This window comes from Coregonus clupeaformis, chromosome 13, assembly GCF_020615455.1.
Source record: "Coregonus clupeaformis isolate EN_2021a chromosome 13, ASM2061545v1, whole genome shotgun sequence".
Lineage (NCBI taxonomy): Eukaryota > Metazoa > Chordata > Actinopteri > Salmoniformes > Salmonidae > Coregonus > Coregonus clupeaformis.
In genome coordinates this window covers 36,540,085-36,555,954 of record NC_059204.1, presented here as the reverse complement: position 1 = coordinate 36,555,954, position 15,870 = coordinate 36,540,085, and the positions used below count along the sequence as shown (strand labels likewise).

Here is a 15,870-nt window from a genome sequence, read left to right as displayed (position 1 = left end):
GGCCAATGACAATACCCAGTGTACATTGCAGTTGTTCATTTTCACATATACATTTAGGTCATTTAGCAGACACACTTATCCAGAGTGACAGTGCATTCAACTAATGTAGATAAACAACAACATATCACAGTCATAGTGTGACGAGTACTGAGGATACGAAGAGGCAGGACGCAGACGCAGGAATCAACAAGGTAAAGGTTTACTTAACAATGAGAAAGAGAATAATAAGGAGCGAGTAAACGACACAACGCTAACAATTACACAAAACAATGACTGAACAGTCCAGGGCTATATAGTGGTGGTGATGAGAGGATGAGGTACAGGTGCGCTGGAGGTGATTAGGGTGCGTTGGGTTTCCATTCCTGTGTTGCCGAGGTGGTACGCTCAGGCCGGTGGCTCAGTAGACCGGTGAGTCAGAGTGCCGGAGGGGAGCAACGGGAGGAGACGTGACGCATAGCAAGTAAGACGTTTCTGTAACTGTTACTGAGAATGTTGTTGATGTTCGGCCGGCTACTTGCAAATTATTTTTTTTATTTTAAAATACAAAATACATGTATTTTAATTAAATACAATACTTTGGTCTTTAGGGTATTTTGTAGTTGTATTTTGTAATTTATGCCAATCCTTGGCTGTGTCCTATGTCCTAAGGAGAGGATGTTTTGTTCTGGCAGGTGTCTGGTCCTGGTGGATGTGCTGACCAGCAACACCTCAGTGCCCTGCTCCAGGAGCTCATCCAGATCCCAAGGCAGCTAGGAGAGGTGGCCGCCTTCGGAGGGAGCAACGTGGAGCCCAGCATGGCCAGCTGCTTTCGCATGGTGAGCTAGGATTTACGTTGGTCAAACTAAGCATTAGCTACTACTGTTAAGTATAGCTCAAGGTTTTCCTCATGTTAGTCCCTGTTATTGTGCAATATTACAAAAATAAGTCTAGAAGTAAAATCCAATCTGTGTTAGAAACTGTCATTAGATTTCCTCCAATCTTGATATGTGATGCTGTTTATTTTCAAGCTGGATTTTGAACATTCTTTATGCATTTGTAAGGTGTACTTTAATCCATTGTGTGAGCAGCCGACTAATGTCACAGAGGATTTGAGGCTATTTATAAACCATGGTGGAGAAATGCAGATGCCTAAACACTGTGAGCTCTATTAAACTGAGCATCTATGATGACAGTTATGTTAACTCAAACCCTATAATGTAAAAAGTAAAACATTCATGATGAATACTGTGAGACATCAATGCCTTGTTTCTGATAGACTCTTATAGATTAGTCAGTCATATGTCTGCTGCCTTAGTCTCATCTTGACATGTCTGAGATTAGTATACACTAAACTGTTTGAAGGGGTCATGGCATTTTAATAGGCTGTGTTATCTGAAAGGGCTAATCACCACAGGCTCTGTCACTCTGACCTTGTGCTGTCTGTCAGTTTACTTGTGTGGGCTTTACTGGGACACTTATGTGTACATTGGCGTATTGTGTACGTTGTGTGTATTTGTACATGCACACGCATTTTGCATATCTGTTTGTGTAGTAAATATGTGATTTGTCCTCTTATGTACCCCTGAAAGATACCCAGCAGTCCCTTACTCCAGTAGCATCGGGATGCTACTATAGTAGACAGGCTTTATCAGGCTCCACAGCTGTATTAGAGCACACCACTGGAACCCAAACGGGAATAGCAACTTAATTATGTCATTTCTCTCATGTAGGCCCTTAAGAAATTAAACATGGAGTGCCTTTCAAACCCTTTTACATTTTAATTATAATTTTGTCCAGTAATGAACATTAGTGACTCATGAGAATTTTCTTTAACATTTCTTATCATCAATTTCATGACTTATTTCTGGCAATAAATGACTGTGAGGCTAGAGTAATTTACTACAGCTCTACTAAGTCAGTCTCTGAAGGGAACTACTGCCCTCAGGCTGCCAGAGAGCATATGCCCTGCCTCAGGATCTCTGGTGGTCTCATTGTCCTCCTCTCCTCTCATCCCAACCATGTGGCTGCAGGCTCATGGGAAAACCTCCATCCAGCTGCCCCAGTCCGTGGTGGGCTGCCCGTGCTGCAGTGAGTGGTCCAGGCAGAGAACGCCCAACACCAGGCCAAGTGCTCCGTGAACTCTATTTCAACCATATAGAGAATGTCAATAATGTTTGGGATTTTAACTCCTTTCCCCTCAGATACTGAAGCCTCAAGCAGTTCAATGTGGACACTTGTCAGAGCTGCTTCCTGTCCTGGCGTACTACCAAGGGCAAGGCTTTAATTTACCCCATCATGGAGTACTACAGTACACCCCAGTAAAGCGTAAATCATAGTCCACAGACGCTGAGATGCAATAGTCCGGTGTCCCATCTGAGACCACCAAAGCGGGGGATGCACATCCCGAACGCGCACCTTTCCACAATTCCTAACCAATACGACTCCAGTAGCTGTCCTCTATTCATTTCAATGTTTTGACAGTTGGAGAAATTGTTGAGCTGTGCTGAGAATTCGAAAAGTATGAAAGCCAACGGTCCAATGTTCTAGAACACTGCTGTGCGTACGCGTACACGCTTTGGACTCTGATAAACCCATAAGACTAATTTCATTATGCCATCATTGTTTACTACACCCAAGCATGAATTCTATAATATTTCCATGGAATTGAAATGTATGTTATTTTCTGATTTCTGAACAGACCACTTCAGGGGAGAGGATGCGTGATTTTGCCAAAACACTGAAGAACAAGTTCAGATGTACAGTCTGTCTTGGGGGCAGGGAGTGAGGATAATTAGTCCTAAAGCCTGGGAGGTCAGAACATCCAGACTGTCAGCACAGATTGACACTCCTTATCCCCGGCACTGTTATGTTTAGCTCAGCCACGCATCTGTCAGTTCCTTTACTTAAATGTTGAAAAGTTATCTGTAGTAGGCTAACTCCTTAATTTTAATTTGTACATTATACATGCATGCAGTCTTTATATGTCATTATATTCTGCCCTCAGCAGCACTGCTCACGATGTGCCTTTTCTCTGAAATAATCTTCTCCACACAGATTAACATGATGCCACTAATGAGTATGGTGGAGTGGCGTGGCGTGACTCCCTTGTTTGGGCTTAATCATATTAAAACATTTGGTCTGGCGTGTCCTCTTTCTCTGCCAGATCATGTTTATAAAAATGTAAGCAATGAGTGAAGAAAGCACAGAAATGTAATTCTGCCAAAGAAAGTGTCTACAGAAAAGCACATAAACCTGACTTAGCAGCAACAGCTAGTGTTCCCCCTTTTGTAATGTTAACACTGCTGGATTTGCACTTCTGCTTCTGCTTCTGTTCAAGACTCGCTGAGATGGAGAACCAGAACTGCTCCTTCTTCACTGAGAGCCTGTGAGTTTATCATATAAAGCTCTTACGATACGACAAGATGAGACTGTGTCCTTAGAGAACATTAGATTAGCTTCACTCAGGTTTCCTCACGTTCGCATAGTTCATTCTGTCCATTACCTGGGTTATACAGGCTGTGAGACCTAGGATGAGCTGCAGAGAACACTGGCAATGCTGGAGAATGAGAACAGGTGAGAGGTCACTAACCCTCATGTCCTTATCATCTCATGAGTACCGAAGTCAGTCCACTCACACCCAAATAAAAATATTTCTGCCATCAGGGTCCAGTTTTTCAAAGGTTATCTATCTGGATTTTGCCTATCGGATAGGATTAAATGCATAGACACAGAATGAATAGAACAGACAAATCATTGACTTTAATGGGGACTCCCGTTCTAATCATTCTATTTCTATGCATTTAATCCTATCCGATAGGCGAAATCCAGATAACTTTAGAAAAACCGGGCCCAGAGTATCTAATCATAATGGGTTTACCTCAGATCTAAGAAAGAAAACAAGTAGGCGGCCAGTACGATACAGAAACCTTTAGAGAACTATTTACAGATAATATATACAAAAGAATACATAAAGTAGGAGCCGATCAGCCTATAGTTTACATCAGGACGCACAACTGCAACGCGTTTAGAGTAATACAAGAGTCTTCTGCCATCAAATCAGAGCACAGTTGTAGACATAAAACACAAAGCGCCTCGGGTCACAAAAGTGTAATTCCCCCCAAGGTACTGTAGGGGGAGTACTGACATTTGAAGTGGCAGCATGCTGAGGCCTGTCCACATCTGAGGGAGGGCTCCGTGGACCAGGAGGACTACCAGAACCAGGCCTTGCTGGCTGAGGCCAGGGACCTGAGGCACCATCAGGGCAGGCTGGAAACCCGCATGCAGATCCTGGGGTACCACAACAAGGAGCTAGAGTCCCAGCTCCACCGGTTCAGGGAGATTCTACAACAGGTGAGTCCCAGTCAGAGGTTAGCAGACAGCGGGATGCCTCGAATGGAGTCCTATCCACATGAAGGTGCATCCTTTTATTTCCTCATGATATTAGTATATGTTTTGTGAGTCCAACAAAACAGAGAGGATTCCAAGGACAATGTATTGACCAGCTGGGGAGACAGCTAAGCACAGGAGCCAGCAACACAGAAACCCCAGGTAACAGTACGCTAGTTTGATATGAGGATTAACTGTCAAAAGGCATGCTGCCATCAAATCATATTTTATTGGTCACATACACGTGTTTTGCAGATGTTATTGTGGGTGTAGCGAAATGTTTGCGCTTCTAGCTCCAACAGTGCAGTAATATCTAACAATTTCACAACAGATACCCAATACACACAGATCTAAGTAAGGAATGGAATTAAGAATATATTCATATATGGACAAGCAATGACAGAGCGGCATTGGACTAAAATACAGTAGAATAGTATAGAATACAGTATATACATATGAGATGAGTAATACAAGATATGTAAACATTATTAAAGTGACTAGTGTTCCATTTCATAAAGTGGCCAGTGATTTCTAGTCTATGTCTATAGGCAGCAGCCTCTAATGTGCTAGTGAATGCTATTTAAGTCTGATGGCCTTGAGATAGAAGCTGTTTTTCAGTCTTTCGGTCCCAGCTTTGATACACCTGTACTGACCTCACCTTCTGGATGATAGCGGGGTGAACATGCAGTGGCTCGGGTGGTTGCTGTCCTTGATTATCTTTTTGGCCTTCCTGTGACATTGGGTGCTGTAGGTGTCCTGGAGGGCGGATAGTTTGCCCCCGGTAATGCGTTGGGCAGACCGCACCACCCTCTGGAGAGCCCTGCGGTTGCGGGCGGTGCAGTTGCTGTACCAGGCGGTGATACAGCCCGACAGGATGCTCTCAATTGTGCATCTGTAAAAGTTTGTGAGGGTGGATCATTTCAGTTTGTCAGTGATGTGTACGCCAAGGAACTTGAAGCTTTCCACCTTCTCCACTGCGGTCCTGTCAATGTGGATAGGGGGGTGCACCCTCTGCTGTTTCCTGAAGTCCACGATCATCTCCTTTGTTTTGTTGACGTTGAATGAGAGGTTATTTTCCTGGCACCACACTCCCAGAGCCCTCACCTCCTCCATGTAGGCTGTCTCGTCATTGTTGGTAATCAAGCCTACTACTGTTGTGTCGTCTGCAAACTTGATGATTGAGTTGGAGGCGTGCTTGGCCACGCAGTCATGGGTGAACAGGGAGTACAGGAGTGGGCTGAGCACGCACCCTTGTGGGGCCCCAGTGTTGAGGATCAGCGAAGTGGAGATGTTGTTTCCTACCTTCACCACCTGGGGACGGCCCGTCAGGAAGTCCAGTGTTACAAAAGGCAAACCTCTCGATTTCCCTGACTCCACTGTCCTGTCCGCATGACAGTGTGCGATCCAGCGCTGGGTACCAGCCGGTTACCGGAACGCATCTTAATGCCCAAACCGAGCAATGCTCATTGTGACAACAGTACCCCCAGGTGCCCTGCCAAATCAGGGTACGTCACTGATCACCAGAGCCCTTGTACCCAGCGTGGGCCGGGCTTTAGGCGAACCTTGAGACATTAACAATTGTCTCCCCAGCTAACAATTCTAAAGCAATCGACCTCTCACTAAAGGCTTCAGTCAAACAAAAACTATACTTAAATCCGAACTGGTTCTCTAGCAGATTAGTAAGAATGGCTCACCCCGTGTTCAAGAATGGCCTTTTTCCATTCATTCAGATTACAACCTCTCACTTTGGGTTATTTGAAAATGAAATAATCTCCAAAATATCACTATTTTTAAAACAAGCAATAGAAAGCTGTTTGCAATTTCAGTTTAATCCACCAGAAAAGACAGAACAAATATTAGAACAAATATTATGGTTAAACTCAAATATACTAATTGATAAAAAAAATATATTGCAACCAATAAAATGTTATATATATGGGGGATACAACCATCCCAGCTCTGCAGATTTTGCTGCGAAGAGACAGAATCATAAGATCACTTGTTTTGGTACTGCCCAGATGTTGCTTGTTTTTGGTCGCAGGTTCAGAAATGGCAGAAACATTTCTACATTTACTTGGAGCTAACTCTGCAACTAGCACTGCTGGATGATTTGAAGTCATAGTAAATTGATCAATAATATAATAATACTCTTAGCAAATGTGTTTATCATTTACAATCTGTAGAAACTATGAGAATAGAAAGGTTCAGAACTTTTGTGAAACATCACAGCACAGTGGAAAAATATATGGCAGCTAGAAATCAAAACTGGATGGTCTTCAGAGATAGATGGGAGGGGTTGAGGGTAGCTGAAGGCTGGGAATAAAAATAAACTAAAGATAACTTATGTAAAATATACTGTCCATGAAATGTATGCATATGCTGGAAGTGGAAGCCTACGTATTGTTGTCCATTAGTTTACTTCAATTAGGGGAGGGATGGTAGGCTTATGGGAAAATATTTGAAAATGATGCAGACAATTACATTGATAGAAGACACAATCTATCTGCAATATTAAAGCTGATATTAATAAAAAAAATACAAATAAAAAACAATTCTAGGGAGAGAGAACGTTTTTGTAATGTTACTTGTAATGTTCCCGTAATGTTTGAGTTTCCCTTTTTTCGTTAGTTTGGGGAACATTATATCTATGTTAACAAAAACCTTCTGAGAACTTTTTCTGCATGTTTTGGTGTTAAAGTTAGGAAAACATTCCCTTAATATCAAGCAGAACTTATCTAGAACGTGGTTACAATGTTTTCAGAATATACAACATTAATGTTCTAGACACGTTTTATGGGACGTTGCAAGAACATTCATGTGTCCAGTTTTCTGAGAGTTAGGGAGTGAACGTTATTTATAATAAGGGTTACATGGAAAATATCCATTGCAGTGTGTAATGCAGCCTAGTTGTATTTACACCATCGCAGCAGCTATCTTAGAAATATAACTTTGCTCTGTGCTTCTCCGAGCATGCACTTCGTAGCCTATAGCTTATACAGTGGCTTGCGAAAGTATTCACCCCCCTTGGCATTTTTCATATTTTGTTGCCTTACAACCTGGAATTAAAATGGATTTTTTAAGGGTTTGTAGTTTTTGATTTACACAACATGCCTACCACTTTGAAGATGCAAAATATTTTTTATTGTGAAACAAACAAGAAATAAGACAAAAAAACAGAACTTGAGCGTGCATAACTATTCACCCCCCCTTAAAGTCAATACTTTGTAGAGCCACCTTTTGCAGCAATTACAGCTGCAAGTCTCTTGGGGTATGTCTCTATAAGCTTGGCACATCTAGCCACTGGGATTTTTGCCCATTCTTCAAGGAAAAACTGCTCCAGCTCCTTCAAGTTGGATGGGTTCTGCTGGTGTACAGCAATCTTTAAGTCATACCACCGATTCTCAATTGGATTGAGGTCTGGGCTTTGACTAGGCCATTCCAAGACATTTAAATGTTTCCCCTTAAACCACTCGAGTGTTGCTTTAGCAGTATGCTTATGGTCATTGTCCTGCTGGAAGGTGAACCTCCGTCCCAGTCTCAAATCTCTGGAAGACTGAAACAGGTTTCCCTCAAGAATTTCCCTGTATTTAGCGCCATCCATCATTCCTTCAATTCCGACCAGTTTCCCAGTCCCTGCCGATGAAAAACATCCCCACAGCATGATGCTGCCACCACCATGCTTCACTGTGGGGATGGTGTTCTCGGGGTGATGAGAAGTGTTGGGTTTGCACCAGACATAGGATTTTCCTTGATGGCCAACAAGCTAAATTTTAGTCTCATCTGACCAGAGTACCTTCTTCCATATGTTTGGGGAGTCTCCCACAAGCCTTTTGGCGAACACCAAACGTGTTTGCTTATTTTTTTCTTTAAGCAATGGCTTTTTTCTGGCCACTCTTCAGTAAAGCCCAGCTCTGTGGAGTATATGGCTTAAAGTGGTCCTATGGACAGATACTCCTTCAGGGTTATCTTTGGTCTCTTTGTTGCCTCTCTGATTAATGCCCTCCTTGCCTGGTCCGTGGGTTTTGGTGGGCGGCCCTCTCTTGGCAGGTTTGTTGTGGTGCAATATTCTTTCAATTTTTTTATAATGGATTTAATGGTGCTCCGTGGGATGTTCAAAGTTTCTGATATTTTTTTATAACCCAACCCTGATCTGTACTTCTCCACAACTTTGTCCCTGACCTGTTTGGAGAGCTCCTTGGTCTTCATGGTGCCGCTTGCTTGGTGGTGCCCCTTGCTTAGTGGTGTTGCAGACTCTGGGGCCTTTCAGAACATGTGTGTATATATACTGAGATCATGTGACAGATCATGTGACACTTAGATTTTACACAGGTGGACTTTATTTAACTAATTATGTGACTTCTGAAGGTAATTGGTTGCACCAGATCTTATTTAGGGGCTTCATAGCAAAGGGGGTGAATACATATGCACGCACCACTTTTCCGTAATTTATTTATTTATTTATACAAGTTATGTTTTTCATTTCACTTCACCAATCTGGTCTATTTTGTGTATGTCCATTACATGAAATCCAAATAAAAATCCATTTAAATTACAGGTTGTAATGCAACAAAATAGGAAAAACATCAAGGGGGATGAATACTTTTGCAAGGCACTGTATGCTTTGGATCATTTGACTGAGACCACACTAAATAGCCTATAGGCGCACTTGATATTGCGCTTCCAGCGGAGAATCAGAGATGAGGGGCGGCATCGGGCACATATCGATATATAGCCTAATAAGCAACTAATTCTAAAACACTGAGAAATACAAATTACATGACCCTCCCCTGGAATAGATTTTAAAAATACTAAACCCTCCCCTTGAAATTGAAAAGCATGACCCTCCCCCATTTTCCTCCAGGTAACCATTCTGTAAATTTGTATTCATCACTTAGGAGAATATTACATCAACATTCCACCAAACAAACACAGAACATGGTTGCCATGTTCTCAGAATATACAATATTAATGTTCTACACACGTTTCGTGGGACGTTGCAAGAACCTTCATGTGTCCAGTTTTCTGAGGGTTAGGAAAATATTCCATCAACTTTCCACCAAACATTCTCAGAACATGGTTGCCATGTTCTCAGAATGTAAGATACAGTATTAATGTTCTACACACGTTTCATGGGAACGCTGCAAGAACATTTCTGTATATCAGTTGTCAGGACGTCACCTGATGGTCCCAGATAAATGTTCTCCCCCCAAAAAAAAACATTACATATCACAACTTGTTACTGTTGCCAAGCCCATCAAGGCCATTATTCATTCATATCTCTTTGTTTGGCAAGGTAAGGGATACTCACACACACAGTGCTTTTAACATACAGTGTTTTCAACTTACATATTTGACACACATGATTACATTATGCATGTTCATTTATACAGTAATTATTATTCAACATGTCCTCACCTTGGATTTGGACTCACAACCTCTTGGTTCACAGCATTCAGATCTTTCTGCTATGCCACCATGTCTGTGTCAGTTATCAGTTAATTTGACTATTCTCTCATCATTGATTTTATTTATTTAAAAAATGTAAGGGCTTTTGGTATAGTTGTTTTAATTATATTCCTGAATCTCTATGATCAATAAATGTTTTTCTTGAGTATACTTTTAACAGAGCTAAAGGCGCATTCACCCTATTGCTTACACCTATCTAGTTGTTTCAGATCTACACAAGTGCCTAGGGAGGAGGGGTTAGGGTTTATTCTAGACAGGGCCTAACTATACTGGCCCAATAAGCACATGCCCTAGAGATATCCCTTATTGGGACAGTAGTTAGGGTGTTTGTCATTGGTGCTGGTGGCCTGGGTCCGAGACCCACTAGGGGAGTCACCCTACTCTCACATTCTTAGCAATATATGTTAACGTCATTATTTGGCAACAGTTACAACACACCTATCTAATCTAATTAAAATTAGTTTCTTGTTGAAAGATGGGAATCGGTAGAATTCTAGATAGCTGAGCATCACAAAGAGAACTCTCTGTCGTCTTTTTGAAATCCACACCACATATACCATGTAGAACAAACATGTGTCTCTGATAAGGAATCACATCAGCTCTCGTCATTGCATTTATATCTGTAACATTCCTAATGTGTTTCTGAAACATGGCCCAGGTGGTAGTGATGCTTCAGATAGAAACATACTCAGAACACGGTGGCCATATTCTCAGAATATCAGAAATGTGTTTATTTACAGTAGCATGTCTGTACTTTCTCACATTTGCCATTTAAGCAATGATGATGCCAGTGATACCAAAACAATACACAACACAGAGTTCCATCTCCAAGTTTTAATGTGGAAAAACAGAATCACTTGGGACCAGTGTTGGGTGTAATATATTACTTACATAAGTAACGGAGTAATATAACAAGTTCCTGTCTTCAAATATTGTAATATTATTAGTTACTTTTCCAAGTAACCCATTTATTACTTTCAGAAGCATATCTCTACCGACATGTTATATACAGTATATATTTTTAAAGCCTTGTCTCATTGTAACGGAATTCATGCTGTAGGCTAACTCGTTTCCAATAGGCTATCGTAAAGCCCAAAAATCAAAGAAAGATGGCAGCTGTGTTGTTAACCTTTTCATGGTGGAAATGCTCCCATTATTTTTTGTTAATCGAGGAGAAAGAGACATCAGTCAAATACAAACTCTGGAAAGGCAGCATTGATCTCTTCATCCAGAAACACCACATCAAACCTGAAAAAGCATCTGGAGGTCGTGCACAAAGCTGGTAGACGAAGTTCCAGAAATGCGTGAAATAGGATAAATCTACACTGAGTGTACAAAACATTAGGAACACCTTCCTAATATTGAGTTGCACCCCCTTTTGCCCTCAGAACAGCCTCAATTCGTTGGGGCATGGACTTTACAAGGTGTCGAATGCGTTCAACAGGGATGCTGGCCAATGTTGACTCCAATGCTTCCCACAGTTGTGTCAAGTTGGCTGGATGTCATTTGGGTGGTGGACCATTCTTGATACACACAGAAAACGACTCAGTGTGAAAAACCCAGTTCTTGACACACTCAAACCGGTGCGCCTGGCACCTACTACCATACCCCGTTCAAAAGCACTTAAATATTTTGTCTTGCCCATTCACCCTCTGAATGGCACACACACAATCCATGTCTCAAGGCTTAAAAATCCTTCTTTAACCTGTCTCCTCCGCTTCATCTACACTGACTGAAGTGTATTTAACAGGTGACATCAATAAGAGAACATAGCTTTCACATGGTCAGTGTTATGATGCATTTCATAGTGTTGTGGGAACCAGGTTAAATTTAGTAGATAAGTGATTCTGGGTGCCGCACAGTCTGAATACCAAGGACTCCATTATGTCGAGGGAGCTTACTGAGGTTTATCTTAGAATGATTGATGGACATGATATACTGACTTGGGGTACAAGGTAATAACATCAGAGAAGGGAGTGCCCACTGATGGTTAACAGATGTTGTTGAAGAAACGTGTAACATGACGTATATAAACTAAGAGGTTTTCTTTGTCTAGTAGTTCAGATGACAAGAGGCAAAGCACGCGCCTTTTGTTAGATGAACCCGGTACTGAATCTATTAAATATTTGTATGAACTCTCCATCTAAGTGTTAAATATATTCTGGCATCATGAATTACTTGATACCTGAGAAACTCATCATGACAGTCAGTCTATGTCATGGAAAGAGCAGGTCTTCCTAATGTTTTGTACACTCAGTGTATTGGTCCGGACAATCTATATACCAAAAATTATTGATTCACATGATGACTTGATTTGTGAAATGTGTAAAAAACTTTAACCCCATGTGTCCAAAGACTAAATATAGTACAATATAGAAACGGCTGTAGTTCACAAACGACAATGAGTTGAATCATATAATTGGCATATTTGGGCTTAGAACAGGTCAAATAACAATACTATATGCTTTTAAACAAATTATTCTGAAATGTATTTTAAAATACATATGCTGAAGTCATTTTAATGATTTTGTAAAATGTTCTCAAAGTCCCAACTTTGATTTTCATTATCTATCATACTTCCAGTGTCAATCTTAACATTTCAATGTGGCCTGTGTAGACACTTGTACTAGGTTGACACCTAACATAATTTTTGATAGTGTATTAAATGCCGTACAAGGACATGAATGGGTTAATACACATTTGAAATGAATAAACAGGCTGATGATGAGAATCATGACTCCGTTTGACAAAATCAGTCTACTACTGGATGGAAATCTGATGTGTTGTTTTATGGTGTCAGGCCCGTCTTTGTCTATGTTTACATAATATTTCATGATATTAATATTTTTTACATTTTCAATAATTAATATATTCATAATTAAATGTTTCTCTCTAACAGATAATTATTTTCCACAAAAGTACATTTCCACATGCAGTTATTCATGTCAATATTCTGGGCTCTCAGTAATGGTTTCAGTAAATAAAAAAGTCATATTTCATTGTCACAATGTAGGCCTACAAGTAATTTCTTAATTCTTACATCTGTGGACTGTGAACAGCCATAAAAATCACTTACCTTTAACAAAGATGGTTTAGGATGGTTTAGAAACTCTGCCTGTCCTTTCCATGAAATTATATTCTCTTCTGCTAGGCGGACTTAATCCACAGGACGGCGCTATTGTATTGCACAGATCTCTCCTGTCCAGTTCACACACGCATTTCCGGTTTACATCTACATGCGGTCTCCTGACATATTTTTCTTCCTTTGCGCGCCTGCATCAGGAGTGTGCTGTCATGGTACGTTTGTTCAACGCATTGCTCATTTGTAATCCTCAACTATTTAAAATATGTATATAAACTAGTTTATATTGTATGTAGTAGCTAATGTGATGCAACTATTCTTCTCCCTCCCGTTTCATACGAGCCAGTTGGTTGTATGAAACGGGAGGGAGAAGAATAGCCACAACCAATGTAAATGTAACGTTACGGAAATTGCTAGAAAATAATGGGGCACAGGCTACAGCGGAGAATAAGCCTTAACTATAGTATCTTTGGTACAGTTATTTACTATTTTTTTTATCATGGCTCTAGGTAAACGTACCGAAGACCCGCAGGACTTACTGCAAGAAATGTAAGAAACATCAAACTCACAAAGTTACCCAATACAAGAAGGGGAAGGATTCTTTATATGCACAGGGTAAGTTTGGTATAGAGTCTAACCATAGACCAATGACACAGATATTTCACCGGATTGAGTTATTGCACATGCGCACCTCACAGGGTAGGCGTTCCTTAACTGGTATATGCAGATGTATGCTAGAACGGGGCAATAGCTTGGCTCTGCCCATCTCCTTGCTTGTTCTGCCCACTGACTCATTTGTTCCCATTGGAAACGACAGGCTGTGGTCTATCTTGGTTTAGTTATAAAAAATATTTGATCTAACGTTACTTCCCTTTCCCTGTCTACTTGAACATTCACATGTATTTATTATGTGTGGTATCTACATGCATTTATCAGGTAAATGTCTTTCAGGCAAAAGGAGATACGACAGAAAGCAATCTGGTTATGGTGGCCAGACCAAGCCTATTTTCAGGAAGAAGGTATGCAAGAATCATAATGGGAAAATATTTACAAATTCACTGTGACCCTTGTCTTCCCCTCATACAGATGGGACTTGTTTGTTTGCAAATTGCCACTGTATTCCGTTTTAGTTTCCATGTCAATACTCAATCAACTAGTCGGCACATAAATAATTTCCATATTTTTATGTTATTTGCTCAAACCCTTGTGATTTCTCCCACAGGCTAAAACTACAAAGAAGATCGTGTTGAGGCTGGAGTGTGTGGAGCCCAACTGTCGGCAAAAGAGAATGGTGCCCATCAAGAGATGCAAACACTTTGAACTGGGAGGAGACAAGAAGAGAAAGGTAAGCATAGTGGTTCTCCTTAGTTTTCAGAGCCAGCGAACTTGGCTTCTACTCGTAGCCTAATGGCAAACCAGAGCATTGTTTGAAAATAAGGCAGTAGGCAGAGGGTGGTGTTAATGAGATTGACACTAATACAATTGAGTTGATGGGTGGCGATTTGAATCTCTTTGCAGCAATCTGTGAAATGTCAATTTCTTATCTATATCCTTTTTCTCACTCTTTCAGGGCCAGGTCATCCAGTTTTAAGTGTTGCCTTTTCTTGGGTCACTTGTCAATAAAATGTGTGTTCTAACTGTACCTGAACTTGTACTGTATTTACTGTGTCAGTTAATAAACCTCTATGCGTTGAAACATTGGAACCAGTCAGACAACGGATCTTGAGTTGTCTGGCCCATGTAGTTACACATTAAAGGTGCAATATGCAGAAATCGCTCCGCCATTTCCTGGTTGCTAAAATTCGAATAGTTGCCTAATTTCAGTTTGACAAAACAAGCCGTAATTGTGTAGAGAATCATTGTACCATCTAAACCGCTGTGAGATATATTTTCCATAACCAAAAATATTGTATTTTCAGCAGTTTGAAGCTGGTGTACAAAACCTAAAGTAAGACGCAAAAACGAAACTTAAGACCGGGAAGCATAGAAATAGCGCACATAAAACAGATCTACTGCTTCTTAGACCCGCGTTCAATGAGAATGACAGATCTATAACTCACATTTTTGTGAATTTGGTCAGGTCGTGCAAAAAGTTACATATTGCATTATTAAATGTATCTTTAGTGAAGCTTGGATGATACTTTCCCCCTAATTGACTTCCAATTGTGTAAAGCATAATTATCTTCCATGGGGGCAGAATGTAGTTTCTAGTTAAATACTTCTGAAGGGAAACAAACTAGATAATGTCTATGTATTATTCAGTCTTTCTAATGGAATAGCTGTGGATTTCACACTCTTGACTCCTGAAGATGTACGCTTCATCCTGAACTTTCATTCCCCTCTTATGTAATTGCTCCTGTAAGTCGCTCTGGATAAGAGCGTCTGCTAAATGACTAAAATGTAAATGTCATGTATGTTTCCGTTCACTGACTTATAAATAAATAATTAATCAATGGAAGCAAGCTTAGAAGTATTACTGAGACATCTGCATGAATTTGTAGTGACGACTGCAGTCATGGTTTTATATTTAAACAAATGATTTATTTTCACACTAACCATTGACAATTTTAAAAACACCCAAGACAAGGTGCATAAAAAAATTCTGGCTGACTAAAAGTATGATAATTAACGAAGGACATCGCCTAACTAGACAATTCAAAATGTCTAGCATTCACTTCTGTTTATTCATGTACCAATAGTACTGTCCTATTACATAGTGTACCATATTAGGTTGAAATCAAGGTATTTGTAGGGATTTATTAACGATTTGCCAATACTGTAATGTGGCAATCACAAGTACAAAATAGAAATGGAATTCCAACATTTCCATGCAGTCCTGCCTCAATATCTGGGCTTGTGCTTGCTCCATGGGGGTGACATTAAAACTATCCATAGTACCGTATTGGTCCGAATATAAGACGGCCTTTTTTCCCCTCGAAATAGGTCCAAAAAAGTCG

The 15,870-nt window shown here is 40.6% G+C and overlaps 1 protein-coding gene and 1 long non-coding RNA gene across 2 annotated transcripts; both read left to right on the top strand.

Annotated features, from left to right (window-relative positions):
* The first annotated feature begins 406 nt into the window (after window positions 1-406).
* Window positions 407-3,127, top strand: LOC121580346. The gene is made up of 2 exons (XR_006003026.2): window positions 407-815; window positions 2,010-3,127. It is a non-coding gene; the product is annotated as an uncharacterized LOC121580346 (long non-coding RNA).
* A 199-nt stretch (window positions 3,128-3,326) lies between these two features.
* LOC121578984 lies at window positions 3,327-14,555 on the top strand. Its single transcript, XM_041893269.1, has 7 exons — window positions 3,327-3,364; window positions 4,164-4,329; window positions 13,000-13,128; window positions 13,423-13,528; window positions 13,865-13,932; window positions 14,136-14,258; window positions 14,484-14,555. Exons 1-7 carry the CDS (start codon window positions 3,327-3,329, stop codon window positions 14,502-14,504), a joined length of 651 nt encoding a protein of 216 aa, XP_041749203.1. The 3' UTR covers window positions 14,505-14,555.
* The last annotated feature ends 1,315 nt before the right edge of the window (window positions 14,556-15,870 follow it).